This window comes from Zootoca vivipara, chromosome 2, assembly GCF_963506605.1.
Source record: "Zootoca vivipara chromosome 2, rZooViv1.1, whole genome shotgun sequence".
Classification (NCBI taxonomy): domain Eukaryota; kingdom Metazoa; phylum Chordata; class Lepidosauria; order Squamata; family Lacertidae; genus Zootoca; species Zootoca vivipara.
Window position 1 is genome coordinate 1214416 of NC_083277.1, and position 16212 is coordinate 1230627.

Here is a 16212-nt window from a genome sequence, read left to right on the forward strand (position 1 = left end):
CTAAGGGTCAACTTCCTCCAACTCCACCAGCTGCCCCAAGGCAGGAGCCCCCTCTGGGCCCTGAGGGTGGAAAGCCCCCCTCCACCTTTGCAACTGGACATGATCCGAGGGCAGTGATGGTGAACCTTTTAGAGACCGAGTCCCCAAACTTCAACGCAAAACCCACTTAGTTATCACAAAGTACCAATGTGGCAATTCTCCCTGTATATCGATTTTTTTTCTGCTGATGTAATAAAAAATCCTTCTTAAAAGTTATTTGTGGCAACAAAAAAGGACTTTTATGAATTTTAACAAGGAAAAATGTAAAGTACTACACTTGGGCAAAATAAAAAATAAAAAATGAAAGGCACAAATACAGGATGGGTGACACCTGGCTTGAGAGCAGTACATGTGAAAAGGATCTAGGAGTCTTGGTAGACCACAAACTTAACATGAGTCAGCAGTGTGATGCAGCAGCTAAAGAAGCCAATGCAATTCTGGGCTGCATCAATAGGAGTATAGCATCTAGATCTAGGGAAGTAATAGTACCACTGTATTCTGCTCTGGTCAGACCTCACCTGGAGTACTGTGTCCAGTTCTGGGCACCACAGTTCAAGAAGGATACTGACAAGCTGGAACGTGTCCAGAAGAGGGCATCGAAAATGGTCAAAGGCCTGGAAACGATGCCTTATGAGGAACGGCTTAGGGAGCTGGGTATGTTTAGCCTGGAGAAGAGAAGGTTAAGGAGTGATATGGTAGCCATGTTCAAACTTCAGAGAAGCGGACATGGAGCAATGGATTCAAACTACAAGAAAGAAGATTCCACCTCAACATTAGGAAGAACTTCCTGACAGTAAGAGCTGTTTGGCAGTGGAATTTGCTACCAAGGAGTGTGGTGGAGTCTCCTTCTTTGGAGGTCTTTAAGCAGAGGCTTGATAGGCATATTTCAAGAATGCTTTTGATGGTGTTTCCTGCTCGGCAGGGGGTTAGACTGGATGGCCCTTGTGGTCTCTTCCAACTCTATGAGTCTAGGATTCTATACCCCTTTTATTTTTCCTGCCACCAAATACACAATCTATATATATAAAAAAGTAAAAATCGTGAAAATCCAGGTTCCACTTTTCTCCGTAACCGCTTGACCGATCGTCCTGAAATTTTGACACAACAATCCAGGCCACTCCATGCGCATTGTTGGGGGCAAAAATCCCTCAAAGAGCACACCTGCGCAGGTACAGACCTGGTTTTCCACCAAGTCAAACAGCGCCCTCAAGTGGAATTCCTCCCACAGTACACCCCCTCCCTTCCTGTGAAATCTAAGCCACACCCACAAACCAAATGACATCATCATCAACCAAGCAACTGAAATCAGCAAGGCGGCCATTATCACACCCCTAGGCTCCTGTCATACGCCGGTCACGGAGGGGGGGGGCAAACAGAATAGATCATGGATCGGGACACGTGGGGGCAGTCACAGGGATTAGCCACAATGTCTGACGTAGTCAAATAAAAATAAAAAAAAATCCTTCCAGCAGCACCTTAGTTGGTCTTTAAGGTGCTGCTGGAAGGAATATTTTTATTTTGTTTCAACTGAAAACAGGCCTTTTCCAGCAACAAGGTCCAATGAATAGAAGGCAGGGATACGTAATGGGTCAGAACAGGGTGGGGGGGAGACACAGGGATTAAACCTGCCCTCTCCACAGTATCTCGCCTCGACTCAGGGGGACACTAAGGCTCAGGGGGATCTGAAGGGGGGCTATTACCCTCCATTTCACATATACTATGACTGAATGCAACCCTCTGCGTCTTTTTTTAAAAAAAACAACAACCATGCACTTTCTCTCCCGTTTAAGTCCTCAGATATTTGCAGTGCCCAATTCAAACCCCCTCGATTTACAATCCCCTACCTTCCCCTTGCCACTTCCTGGTTTTTTTATGGAACTGAACAACTCAGAACGCACCTTCTGTTGCCAGGCCCTTGCAGGGCCAGACAGAGGCCGGGGCCAGGTAGATAATGTGACCCTGTTTTTAACCCTTTTGTTACTTTTTTTCATTTTACTGATTGTGAATATGCTGACAGAGGCCCCCTTTGGATTTGGAGGCCTGTGCCAAGTGGCCCATATGATCCCCCTCCTGTCTGGGCCTGTCTGTTGCTACAGGGCTGTCCACTCTGACTGAATCTCTTCCCACATTCCATACATTTAAATGGTTTCTCCCCCGTGTGAGTCCGTTGATGGTTTCTAAGGTGTCCACTCTGACTGAAGCTCTTTCCACACTCCATGCACTTAAATGGTTTCTCCCCTGTGTGAGTTCGTTGATGGTTTTTAAGGTTTCCAATAGTAGTGAAGCTCTTTCCACACTCCAGACATTTAAATGGTTTCTCCCCTGTGTGAGTCCGTTGATGGTTTCTAAGTATTCCACTCTGACTGAATCTCTTTCCGCACTCCATGCATTTGAATGTTTTTTTAATGGCTTCTTCATTATTTGCATTGAAATGCCTCCCCAGATTTCTGGCGGCCTTCTCCATTGTCTTCCTTGGACGGTGAAGGGGGGGAGGAAATCCTATTTGTTTTCTAGGAAGAAAACAAAGGAATATTACACACATCAATCAACACCTGCTCTTATTTTAACATCTCATACATTCTCTCCTGCCCTCCATATGTTCCAATTTTTTAAGAAAGGCAAATGAAATAATGTTAGATCATTGTAATGCATCATTGGCCTTTCATAACCCTTAATCAGCGTTAAGGAAGCAGCATTATCTTAGAATACGCTTGAACTGTGGAGTTTACCTTTTTATAAAAAGTGGTTTCCCATAGGAAAGGGAGCTGCTCTATGTCCATGAACCTGCCCACTATTAATCAGGGTCCTAAGTTAAATGAATACAATTTTGTGCACTGGAAGCAACATTTGATAGTGCTTCTAGAACCTGAAATCATTCTTAATCTGAGGTACCACTTTAGATAATGGGGGCTCCCACTGCCCCGCCACACAATTTCTGTTCTCAAGAACCTTCTACCTGGGAGGAGATGCCAACTGCAAATGCCTCTCTCTGGAGGAAGGCCACACAGAAGGAATGTTGTACTGCATCAGAAGAAGACGTGGACCCTTATTGACCTACCTCCCGGTAAGAAGTTCATACGAAGGAAGTGGGTGTTTAATATTAAGAAAGGGGCAGAAGAGATAGTGCAGCGCAAGACTTTTCTCAACGCTATGGCGAAGATTATGATGAAGTCTTTGCGCCAACTGTGAGGTACAGCAGCGTAAGAATGCTTTTGAGCATTGCAGCCGCCAAGCAAATGGAAATTAGGCACATTGACATTGCAAGTGCCTTTCTGCAGGGTCAAATTTCAGAGGCAACCTAAAGGTTTTATGAAAGCACGAGGGACATTTAGTGAGCAAACTGCAAAAGGGACTTTATGGACTTTATGCTAGAGCCTGGAATCAGAAACTGCACAAAATGCTGATGCAGCTTGGGTACGAGGAAGGCCATGCCAACAAGTGCCTGTACAGCAAGTCAAGTAATGGACCATTTATTTTTCATACGTTTTAGCTTTTGTTGATGACTTGATTCTTGCCACAGCAAATGACAGACACTATGCCCATGTTAAATAAAAAAAATTCCTTCAGTAGCACCTTAAAGACCAACTAAGTTTTTATTTTGGTATGAGCTTTCGTGTGCATGCACACTAGCTCATACCAAAATAAAAACTTAGTTGGTCTTTAAGGTGCTACTGAAGGAATTTTTTTTATTTTACTTCGATCCAGACCAACACGGCTACCTACCTATGCCCATGTTGTGAAACACCTAAGCACAGAGGTTGAGGTCAAGGAACTGGGAAAGATCCAGTACTACCTCGGAATCCAAGTTGAAAGAGAAGAATATGGGTCAAAAGATTCATGACCTTATCCAGATTTTGCAAATGCAAGATGCACACCCAGTTGCAACACCCATGGCTACTGACTTCTTAAAGAATCAGCAGGATTTGAAAACATTACCTGACAACATAGAATGCAGGTCAGCAATTGGTAGACTTTTGTATCTTGTTACCACTTGTACACCTGATTTAGCTAATGCTGTGGGAATTCTTAGTGGGAAGGTAAATGCCCCCCCCTACCCGAACAGGATTATGCGGGTGTGAAAAGGGGGGTACAGTATTTGAAGGGCACAATGAATTGTAAATGGAAGTTGCCAGCTGTTAGTAATCCTGAAAAGCTTGCGGATATTGATGCAGATTGGGCCGGATGTACCACTGACTACAAATCAACAAGTGGATATGTATTTATGTTTGGGGAGGGATTCAATAAATAAATAACAATTGTAATGATAAATACACAGACTGTTGGGGGAGAACCCCACCCATTTCCATAGCAATCTTCCCAATCCCTTAAATCCCACGGATTTAAGAGATCTGATATAGTGGGAATAATGGAAACCTGGTGGAATGGAGAGAAGGAGTTGGGCACAGGTATCTCTGGGTAGGAACCCTTTAGATGCTTCTCCCCAGAAAGACAGGCATGTGGGTGAGACTGTAGTTGCCAAGACAGAAGCCTCAAAGGGCAGAAATAATAAAGTGGGCTTCCTCTTTCCCCCCATGGTTGGACTCCCTATAACAGCCCCCAGCGCCCCATGCAGGAGCTGACCTGGGACTTATGGCAGGGCAAGGACTGAGCTTCAAGGGAGGAGACGGTGGGTGGATCAGGCCTCCTGTTCAGGGATCTCTCCCTGGTCAACTCGAAATCATGGCAGATTCCTGGGCAGGAGGGAGAAGTCAAGGCAGGCAGCCCCCAAGTCTCTCTCTCTCTCTCTCTCTCCCCAGCTCCTGCCAATGCTGGCTTCGATCCTCCCCCAGGCATGTCTATAGTGTGTTTTGGGGCCCCAATCTCTCTGTGTTCTAAAAATGGTCAACAACTTTGGGGTAAAATTGTAAAAAATGGTCAACAACTTTGGTCGGCCCTCATGTATCTTCACTTCATTCAATCTGGCCCTCTTTGAGAAAAGTTTGGGCCCCCCTGCTCTAGACAAGAGGGACCTACCAAGCCTTGCCTTGGTACCCGGGCGGAGCCAGGAGCGCCCCAGAGATGCCTGCCAGGGGGAACCCAGAACACGCAGAGGGGCACGGAATGGAGGCCTTGCTTCAAGTCCCAGCCCTGCTTGGGGGTGGGGGTCCTCGGGGGGGGGGCAGGGGAGCTGAGCATCTCTTGACAGCTGAGCACCTCCTTGCGCTACAAAGGGGACCTTGCAATGCAAACCCTGCCGGTGCTCCCTCTGCAAAAAGCCCCCCCCCTGAACCCCCTTTGGAAAAGGCAGGAAGGCTGATTTCTTGGGGGGGGGGCTTGCAATGAGAACCCTGCGAATGGAGGGTCCCTGATCTGCAGCCGGATTACATGGATCGGGGCCTGAATCAGCCCCTCCCCCGCTCGACTGACCCACAGAAAGAAGGGGGAGGGGGAGGGGGAAGTCCCCTACTTTCCTTTCATTCCCCCCCCCGCCCCAAATCCTGCCCTCTCTTCCCCGCGCCCCCATAATATATATAGATATATTTTGCACCTCTTTTTCCTCCTCCTCTGCAGACCTGCTCCGCTTCCGGGAATGTGAATGGCGGCCCCACCCCCTCCCCTCTTGGCTCCACCCACCCACCCAACCTCCCTGCCTCTCTAGGAAGCGGAGCTCACTGACCCTTGGGGAGGAATGAGTGACGCCTCCCTCCCAGAAGACACAAATTCTCCTCCTTCCAAACAAGCTCTGAATATCCTGTTTCTTTCCTGATCATCTCCCAGGTTCGATCCCCGGAGGCGGCAGGGAAATAGACCCCCCCTCCCAAAAAGTCCTCCTCCTTCATCTCTTTTAATCCATTGCTGGGAAAAGGGGGGAGGGGATCCCGTCATTTCCCCGCCCATTTCCCAAAGTGGGGGAGGCAGGGCTGTGACGTAGGGTGTCCCCGTTACAACAGCCGTGCAGAGTAGACCGGAGTTGGGGTGCGCCTTTGGGACTTGGAAGAGCGACTTACGACAACCCTTAATGGTGTTATCCCTTGCCATTATATCTATCTATCTATCATCTATCAATCAATCAATCAATCTCTTCTATCCGCTTATTTTATGTGCGCTGCTTGGAAGACAGCTTTGGTTCAAAGGCAAGATTGAAATACAATGGTCCCCCACCCCCCCCACTGGCATAGCTGCCAAGTTATCCCTTTTTTAAAGGGATTTTCCCTTATGCTGAATAGGCTTCCTCGCGAGAAAAGGGAAAACTTGGCAGCTATGCCCACTGGTAACAAAGAGATATTCCACCCCCCCCCTCTCCATGGGCTGGCTCTCCCCTTCCTTTCCCCCTTCTCCCCACTGCCCCTTTGAAGAGCCATAGCATCACAGAATCTGAGAACTAGAAGGGGCTGAAGAGTCATCTAGACCAGGCATAGGGAACCTTGGCTCTCCAGATGTTTTGGAACTACAACTCCCATGATCCCTGAACACTGGCCCTGTTAGCTAGGGATCATGGGAGTTGTAGTTCCAAAACATCTGGAGAGCCAAGGTTGCCTATGCCTGATCTAGACCAACCCCCTGCAAGGCAGGCATCTCAGCTCAAGCATCCAGGACAGATGGCCCCCCAACCTCTGCTCAAAAACCTCTCCTGGGAGTCTGTTCTCCTGCCAAGCAGCTCTTGCTCTCAGAGAGGGTTTCCAAATGCTTAGTCAGAATCTCCTTTCTTGCAACTTGAAGCCCTTGGTTGGAGTCAGACCCTACAGCCTAGAATAGAGGTATATTTTTTTGTTGCTGCTTCACCCTGTGGACTCATGTTAAGCTAGGGGTCCACCAAGACCCCTAGATCCTTTTCACATGTCCTGCTAGTAAGCCAGGTGTCCCACATCCTCTCTTTGTGCAGGACCTGACTTTTATTTGTCCCTGTTGAAATTCATTGTGTTACTCATTTTGTTATGCAAGGAGGTGCCCCAGCGGAGCTGCTATTCCTGTTACAGGAAATCTCAGGGGAGCATTAATAGGGCAAGTTGCACCCAAATTCTCTGTCCTGATCCTCCCGAGTGGTGGATCTATGGCTGGGCAGGATCTGTCCCACCTCAGACTGCAGAGGAGGCAGCTCACAGAATGGACTGCTCTCCAGTGCACCCCTTTTCCCAGGGGAAGAGATGTCCAGCCGGACCCTCCTCCCTCCTGACTTGGTTTGCCTCCCCAAGTGGTGGAATCAATGTGTCCCAGAAAACGGGGTCTTCCTTGCAGGCTGAAGTGGTGCAGTGCAGATACAGGCTAAACCCTGGGCCCATATCTATATTTTACACCTTTCCCCCCTTCTCCTCCTCTGCCAACCTGCTCCTCTTCTGGGAATGTGAATGGCGGCCCCTCCCCCTCCCCTCCCCCCTCCAAACCTCCCTGCCTCTCTAGGAAGCGGAGCTTACTGACCCTTGGGGAGAAATGAATGACACCTCCCTCCCAGAAGACACAAATATCCTCTTTCCAAACCAGCTCTGTTATCCTCTTTTTCCTGATAATCTCCCAGGTTAAATCTCCCGAGAGACGATGGGGAAGGAGACCCCCCCCCCCCCAAAAAAGTCCTCCGGGGCAGGAAGGGGCCACAGCTTACATCTCCCCCTTCCTCTCTTTTAATCCTCTGCAGGTGTTACAGGAATTTTTACAATTAGGGGGGGGAGTTGCCCCTCCAGCAGGCAGTCTGCTCCCCCCCTTCATTCACACACCCAATGTCTCCTCCAAGCCCCACATAAGGAAATGGCTCCCAAGGGGGGGATCTTGGGACATGAGGGAGGGCAGCCCTGATCCCTAAAGCGGGAGCCCAGGTATTGCCTGAGGGAGCATCCTGACACCTGAGTGCCAGACAGGGAGCAATAGCAAAACCAGATCAGTACAAAAGGGGTGATTAACTTGGTTGGGAAACAGGGACATGTAAATATCTCTTTTGTATACTTAATGGGTGTATGGTGGAGGTCAAGGGAAAAGGGGGGCAAGCCTTGATGCTCAGGTTTCTGCACCCAGACCCTCCCAACATGGGATGTATGCAGGAGTGTAATTTTAGGGGTGTTGTGGGTCTCTTTGAAAAAGTCGTCTGTTGGTCGTCTATTTCAGTGTATCTGAAGAAGTGTGCATGCACACAAAAGCTTATACCAAGAACAAACTTAGTTGGTCTCTAAGGTGCTACTGAACATTTTTTAAACTTTTTATATCTATTTCGACTGCGTCAGACCAACACGGCTACCTACCTGAATTTGTAAAACTGATTAAAGTGGGAGCCATCCTTTGTTCTGGGCTTCTTCCAGCTTCTCCCATGTGGTGGGTGGAAGTCCTGTTGCAAGAGTCTTTTCAATAAAGACCAGGCCTACTGGCTGCTGTTTCGCTCCGCAATTCCTGGCTGGTGTCTTGGTTTGGTTATCCAAGTGAGCGCAAGGATTTTCCTATAACACAGGGGAGGGGGCCGGATCTGGTCATTTTTACACCCATTTCACAACGTGGGGGAGACAGGGCCGTGGCGTAGGGTGTCTGCATTACAACAGCCCTGTAAAGTAGACCGGATTTGTGGGACTTGGAACAGTAACTGACAACAACCCTAAAGGGTAGCCCAGAGTCCTTCTTTTCTTTTCTTTTCTTTGTTTCAAATAATTTTTATTCATTTTCAGTTAATACAAAATACAAAAATGCAAGAACAAAAACCACAAAAACAAATGAAAAAGAAAAATGCAAAGAGATAAAAACAACTACAGAACATAAAAGTGTATTAGTTGGTCTTTAAGGTGCTACTGAATGATTTTTTAAAAATTTTGTATGAACACGAATAACACTTGTTTGTTTATGTTTCCTGTTTTCTTTTCACAAGCAGAGATACAGGTAATGCGTAAGCGTGGTGCCAGCTCCCTAAAAAAGATCAATAACTTTGTGAGGGCCCCCCCTTAATAAAAGGTCAACAACTCTGGGAAACGGGGCGGGGGGGGGCTTAAGACAGCCCTGACAACAACAACAAAAACAACAACAAATATTTACATGTCCCTTTTTCATTAAACCCAGGTTGGCACCATCCATTCGTTCTGCCAGGGTTCCAGTTCATTGTCAACAAGATTAAACAGATGCATGTTGGGCCAAAAAAATATTAATTTCACATAGAGGCTGATGGGGAGGAGCAAGACCTTGGGGGTCATGTTAGGTAACTCAGGGAAGATGTTGACCCCGTGTGCAGTGGCTTGAAAAAAAATCCAAATCCCACGCTGGGGATGTTTAGGGAAGCGATTGGAAACACACCCACCACTATCCTAATGGTGTCGTGGAGATCTAGGGTGTGAACACATTTGGAGTACTGTGCACAGTTCAGTATTTGGGACCTTTTAGTTTGGAGAGAAGACGAGGAAGGAGGGACTGACCAGATAGCAGGGAGAAAGAGGATAGAGAAAAGCCCCCCCCCTTCATAAAACAAGAACTCATGGAATCCAATGAAGCAGGAATGGTGGAAGAATTAGGAGAGCGGAAAGAGGGGTCTCCCCCCTCCTCTGCATCCAGCCAGTCCATGATGGCAACAACAACAATAATATAATTACATCAATAATATGCATTGTGCTCTGCTGCCAGGAGGACTCTGTCGGATCATGTCCAATTTCAAAGGTGGAGGGAGGCTTTCCACCCTCAGGGCCCAGAGGTGGATTTGAAGGAAGTTGACCCTTAGCACACTCGGTTTGGGACCTGCCTGAACCTCCTTCCACATTATACTCATTTAGCTCAGCGTTTCTCAACCGCTGTTCCGCGGCACACTAGTGTGCCGCAAGACTCTGTCTGGTGTGCCGCCACGTGCGGCGATGAGAAGGGCGATTTGCAGCTCAGCCAGGCGGCAAGCCACGTCCTGGTACACATGGCTGTTGCGAAAGTTGCCGTCCAGGGCGCTCTGCACGTCCGCCTCCCCCCCAGATCTCCAGCAGAGCCCAAGTCTCCAGGTCCGACCACAGGAAGCCACGCGTGTTCGTGATCATCCTGGCGGAGGCGGCCCGCCCGCCCGGGCGGCCGCGATCGGACGGGAAGGGGCGATCAATGTCAGGCAGGCGGGGGCCAGCCGCCCGCCCGCCTCGCCGCAGCCCCTCCTCCCGCAGCTCCCCCTCTCAGGGTCCCCGGCAAGGCGGCAGTTGTGGCAGCCGAGATCCCATCCCTTCTCTCGCCGCCGGCGCCTCACGCGCCCCGCTCTCCGCTTCTAGTCCACCAACCGAAACTTTCCACACGCAACGAACGGGGCCGCCGCCGCCGGCCTGACGGGCCTGGCTTTCCTCAGCCTCGTCTGCAGCTGTCGCTCCCTCGCCTCAGGCGGCGGGAGCTCGGTGGTGGTGGTGGCGGCAGAGGGGGCTGCGCTTCGAGGCCGGAGGCCGCGGGGCATGGAGAAGAAGCGGTGGCTGTTGAGAAGGCGGGCGCCAAGGCTGAGCAGCACCGGCGCGGCCTCTTTCCTCTCTCCGCTCGCTCCCCGGCGGGCCGAAGCCGGCCCGGCGTCAGCAGCGCGCATTGCGCTCCAGCTGCCCCCTCCCCTTTGTGTGTGCGCACACTCACATCCATCCACACACACGCCAGTCGCCCAGGTTCACACACAAAGCAGCGAGGGTGTCTGTCGCACAACTTCAGTGGTGGTGGGAAGAGGGGGTAGGAAGGCGAGAACAATAGGCAACGGTCTCCTCCCGAGGAAAAGGCATCGCGTACCTATAGGGCGGCACAGAGTTGGTGTGCCTCGTGATTCTTTTCATGGAACAAGTGTGCCGTGGCCCAAAAAAGGTTGAGAAACACTGATTTAGCTAATGCAGCAGCTAAAAAAGCCAATGCAAAGTACTACACTTGGGCAAAAAAAATGAAAGGCACAAATACAGGATGGGAGACACCTGGCTTGAGAGCAGTACATGTGAAAAGGATCTAGGAGTCTTGGTAGACCACAAACTTGACATGAGTCAGCAGTGTGATGCAGCAGCTAAAAAAGCCAATGCAATTCTGGGCTGCATCAATAGGAGTATAGCATCCAGATCAAGGGAAGTAATAGTACCACTGTATTCTGCTCTGGTCAGACCTCACCTGGAGTACTGTGTCCAGTTCTGGGCACCACAGTTCAAGAAGGATACTGACGAGCTGGAACGTGTCCAGAGGAGGGCAACCAAAATGGTCAAAGGCCTGGAAACGATGCCTTATGAGGAACGGCTTAGGGAGCTGGGTATGTTTAGCCTGAAGAAGAGAAGGTTAAGGGGCGATATGATAGCCATGTTCAAAAATATAAAAGGATGTCATATAGAGGAGGGAGAAAGGTTGTTTTCTGCTGCTCCAGAGAAGCGGACACGGAGCAATGGATTCAAACTACAAGAAAGAAGATTCCACCTAAACATTAGGAAGAACTTTTTAGCTGCAGCATCACGCCATTGACTCTTGTCAAGTTTGTGGTCTACCAAGACTCCTAGATCCTTTTCACATGTACTGCTCTCAAGCCTGGTGTCACCCATCCTGTATTTGTGCCTTTCATTTTTTAATTTTTATTTTGCCCAACTGTAGTACTTTACATTTCTCCCTGTTAAAATTCATCTTGTTTGCTTTGGCCCAGTTGTCTAATCTGTTAAGGTCATTCTGAAGTGTGATCCTGTCCTCTGGGGTACTATCCACCCCTCCCAATTTAGTGTCATTTGCAAACCTGATCAGGATGCCCTCAAGCCCATCATCCAAGTCATTGATAAAGATGTTGAATAAGATTGGGCCCAAGACAGAACCCTGTGGCACCCCACTAGTCACTACTCTCCAGGATGAGGAGGAGCCATTGATGAGCACCCTTTGGGTTCGGTCAGCCAGCCAGTTACAAATCCACGGAATGGTAGCATTGTCTGGCCCACATTTTACCAGCTTCTTTACAAGAATATCATGGGGCACCTTGTCAAAGGCCTTGCTGAAATCAAGATAGGCTACATCCACAGCGTTCCCTTCATCTACCAGGCTTGTAATTCTGTCAAAAAAGGAGATCAGATTAGTCTGACATGACTTATTTTTCAGAAACCCATGCTGACTTTTAGTAATCACAGAGTTTCTTTCTAGGTGCTCACAGACTGTTTGCTTAATGATCTGCTCTAGAATCTTTCCTGGTATTGATGTCAGGCTGACTGGGCGGTAATTGTTTGGCTCCTCTCTTTCCCCCTTTTTGAAAATAGGGATAACATTTGCCCTCCTTCAGTCTGCTGGAACTTTGCCTGTTCTCCAGGAATTCTCAAAGATTACTGCCAGTGGTTCTGAAATCACCTCTGCCAGTTCTTTTAATACTCTTGGATGTAGTTCATCTGGCCCTGGAGACGTGAATACATCTAAAGTAGCCAAGTATTCTTGTACTACCTCCTTACCTGTTCGGGGCTGTGTTTCCCCCGCTGAATCATCTAACCAACTCTGCTTTCCAAAGCAACACCTCCAGTCTCAGCTCCACTTTGTGCAACTCTCCATTCCCAGATACAAACATTTCCAACTCCCTCCCCCAAACACCAAAACCAGCTCACTCTCTGTCCATCCTAATTCAAAAGCAACACTCCAAACTCACAAACTCCCCATCTCTATCTAACAGTACATTAAACACTATATGTGAAATGTTACCCTCATTATTTAAAAACATGTCTAGACAATGTTACATACAAACAACAAAAGCTCACATACACTGCATGCCTTTAAAATGGATTTCCTGTTATTGATGTGAAAGAAAGTGTAAAGTAGGAGAGAAACAGGTTCTACACTCTAAAAAGAGTTCCATACTAACCAAAGCAGATTCCCTACTCCTATTTAAACCGTTTCTTTTCTTTGAGTTAATTGATGGCCTGTTGAGTTTCCACTCTTACAGCTCTTACCCCTCAGAGTCTTTTGATGGTTTGTAAGACTTCCACTACAACTGAACCTCTGTCCACTTTCCTAACACTTCTATGGTTTCTCCACTGTGTGAGTTTGTTGATGTTTTGTAAGAACTCCACTTGTACTGAAGCTCTTTCCACACTCCATGCATTGAAATGGTTTCTCCATTCTGTGAGTCCATTGATGGTATCTAAGATGTCCACTCTGACTGAAGTTCTTCCCACATTCCATACATTTAAATGGTTTCTCCCCCGTGTGAATCAGATGATGGTTTCTAAGGTGTCCACTCTCAGTGAAGCTCTTTCCACACTCCATACATTTAAATGGTTTCTCCCCCGTGTGAATCAGACGATGGTTTGCAAGGTGGCTACTCCGACTGAAGCTCTTTCCACAATCCATACATTTAAATGGTTTATCTCCTGTGTGAATATGATGATGGTTTGTAAGGAGTCCACTCCGACTGAAGCTCTTTCCACACTCCATGCATTTAAATGGTTTCTCACCTGTGTGAGTCCGTTGATGAATTCTAAGTTGTCCACTATCAGTGAAGTTCTTTCCACACTCCATGCATTTAAATGGTTTCTCACCTGTGTGAGTCCGTTGATGAATTCTAAGTGTTCCACTATCAGTGAAGCTCTTCCCACACTCCATACATTTAAATGGTTTCTCCCCTGTGTGAGTCCGTTGATGAATTCTAAGGGTTCCATTGTGACTGAAGCACTTTTCACACTCCATGCATTTAAATGGTTTCTCCCCTGTGTGAGTCCGTTGATGAGTTCTCAGGGTTCCATTGTGACTGAAGCTCTTTCCACATTCAATGCATTTAAATGGTTTCTCACCTGTGTGAGTCCGTTGATGAATTCTAAGTTTTCCACTATCAGTGAAGCTCTTCCCACATTCCATACATTTAAATGGTTTCTCCCCCGTGTGTGTCCATTGATGTTTTCTTAGTGTTCCACTATCAATGAAGTTCTTTCCACACTCCATGCATTTAAATGGTTTCTCCCCCGTGTGAGTTCGTTGATGTCTTCTAAATTTTCCACTATCACTGAAGCTCTTTCCACATTCCATGCATTTAAATGGTTTCTCACCTGTGTGAGTTCGTTGATGAATTCTAAGTTTTCCACTCTCAGTGAAGCTCTTTCCACACTCCATGCATTTAAATGGTTTCTCCCCCGTGTGAGTTCGTTGATGAATTCTAAGTTTTCCACTCTCAGTGAAGCTCTTTCCACACTCCATGCATTTAAATGGTTTCTCCCCTGTGTGAGTCCATTGATGAATTCTAAGTTTTCCACTCTCAGCGAAACTTTTTCCACATTCCATGCATTTAAATGGTTTCTCTTCCGTGTGAGTCCATTGATGTTTTCTTAGTGTTCCACTATAAGTGAAGCTCTTTCCGCACTCCATACATTTAAATGGTTTCTCCCCCGTGTGAGTCCGTTGATGTTTCCTTAGTGTTCCACTGTCAATGTAGCTCTTTCCACACTCCATACATTTAAATGGTTTCTCCCCCGTGTGAGTCCGTTGATGACTTCTAAGTACTTGTTTAGAAGTGAAGCCCTTTCCACACTCCGTACATTTAAATGGTTTCTCCCGCATGTGAGTCCGTTGATGACTTCTAAGTACTCGATTATCAGTGAAACTCTTTCGGCATTCCAGACATTTAAATGGTTTTTCCCCTGTGTGAGTTCGAAGGTGAAAATTCAGGCTTCCACTCCTACTGAAACTCTTTCCACACTCCATACATTTAAATGATTTTCCCCCCATGTGAGTCAGTTGATGACTTCTAAGCGCTTGATTAGCATTGAAGCTCCTTCCACACTCAATACATTTAAAAGGTTTTCCCCCTGTGTGAATCCGTTGATGGTTTCTAAGGTGTCCACTCTCAGTGAAGCTCTTTCCACACTCCATACATTTAAATGGTTTCTCGCCTGTGTGAGTCCGTTGGTGTTTTCTTAGTGTTCCACTGTGACTGAAGCTCTTTCCACACTCCATACATTTAAATGGTTTCTCCCCAGTATGAGTTTGATGATGTGAATACAGGTTTCCACTCCGACTAAAGCTCTTGCCACATTCCATGCATATAAATGGTTTCTCTCCTGTGTGAGTCCGTTGATGTTTTCTTAGTGCTCCACTATAAGTGAAGCTCTTCCCACAGTCCTTACATCTAAATGGTTTTTCCCCTGTGTGATTTTGATGATGGATTCTAAGTGTTCCTCTATCAATGAAGCTCTTTCCACACTCCATGCATTTAAATGGTTTCTCTCCTGTGTGAATCTGTTGATGTTTTCTAAGGCTTCCACTTCTATAGAAGCTTTTTCCACACTCCATGCATTTAAATGGTTTCTCCCCTGTGTGAATCTGTTTATGCTTTCTAAGTGTTCCACTGTCACTGAAACTCTTTCCACACTCCATACATTTATAGGGTTTCTCCCCTGTGTGAATCCGTTGATGGATTCTAAGTGTTCCACTTCTACTGAAGCTCTTCTCACACTCTATACATTTAAATGGTTTCTCTTGTGTGTGAGTCTGCTGATGTTTTCTTAGTGTTCCACTGTCAGTGAAGCTCTTCCCACATTCCATATTTTCAAATTGTTTCTCCTTTCTCTTTTCACACTCCATGCATTCCAACAATTTAATCGTTATTCCCATTGGGCATGGCCCCCCAGAACTCTGACTGCCCTCTCCATTGTCTGCTTTGGAAGGCGAAGGGGGGAAGAAATACTTTTTGTTTTCTACAAAGAAAAGAAAGGAATATTACACACATCAATTAGCACCTGCTCTTATCTTAACATCTCCTACATTCTCTCCTATCCTCCATATGTTCCACATTTTTAGGAAATGCAAATAAATGAATGTCAGATAATGGTAATTCATCCTCGCTTTTCATAACCCTTAATCAATGTTAATGAAGCAGCATTATCTCAGAATAAGATTGAGCTGTAGGGTTTACTTTTTAAATACAGTGGAACCTCAGGTTAAGTACTTAATTGGTTCCGGAAGTCTGTACTTAACCTGATGCGTACTTAACCTGAAGCGAACTTTCAGTTCAGAATTTAAAGTAATGGATGGTTCCAGACTATGAAAAGCGCCCCGTAAAACAGCAACTTAATACTAATTTTACTATCTAACGAGACTATTGATCCATAAAATGAAGGCAATAATCAATGTACTGGAGTATAGAACAAATAACACTATTGTAGATTTTAAAAAATTAATGTTTACAGTGGTACCTCAGGTTAAGTACTTAATGGGTTCCAGGGTGCCATTTGCACCCCGAAAAGTACTTAATCTGAACGACAATAGCACGCGTGCGTGAAGTGCCGATAGAGCATGGCAGAACCCGGAAGTAAACACTTCCGTGTCCGTGGAGTACTTACGGTAACCTGAAAG

The 16212-nt window shown here is 46.9% G+C and overlaps 2 protein-coding genes across 2 annotated transcripts; both read right to left on the reverse strand.

Annotated features, from left to right (window-relative positions):
- On the reverse strand, positions 1-5568 carry LOC132591781 (zinc finger protein 723-like). Its single transcript, XM_060272205.1, has 3 exons — positions 5528-5568; positions 2145-2549; positions 1-148 (listed from the first exon to the last, which is right to left on the reverse strand). Exons 2-3 carry the CDS (start codon positions 2501-2503, stop codon positions 1-3), a joined length of 507 nt encoding a protein of 168 aa, XP_060128188.1. The 5' UTR covers positions 2504-2549; positions 5528-5568.
- A 5285-nt stretch (positions 5569-10853) lies between these two features.
- LOC118078846 (oocyte zinc finger protein XlCOF6-like) lies at positions 10854-15882 on the reverse strand. The gene has a single exon (XM_060271121.1). It carries the CDS (start codon positions 15469-15471, stop codon positions 12889-12891), a length of 2583 nt encoding a protein of 860 aa, XP_060127104.1. The 5' UTR covers positions 15472-15882; the 3' UTR covers positions 10854-12888.
- Positions 15883-16212: the final 330 nt, after the last annotated feature.

Bases quoted from the DNA above. Each gene is read 5' to 3' on its own strand.
- LOC132591781 (XM_060272205.1), bottom strand. From the start codon at position 2,503: ATGGAGAAGGCCGCCAGAAATCTGGGGAGGCATTTCAATGCAAATAAT. The intron at 149-2,144 runs TGGACAGCCCTG...TTTGCGTTGAAG, and splicing joins GGGAAGAGATTCAGTCAGAG to TTTGGGGACTCGGTCTCTAA.
- LOC118078846 (XM_060271121.1), bottom strand. From the start codon at position 15,471: ATGGGAATAACGATTAAATTGTTGGAATGCATGGAGTGTGAAAAGAGA.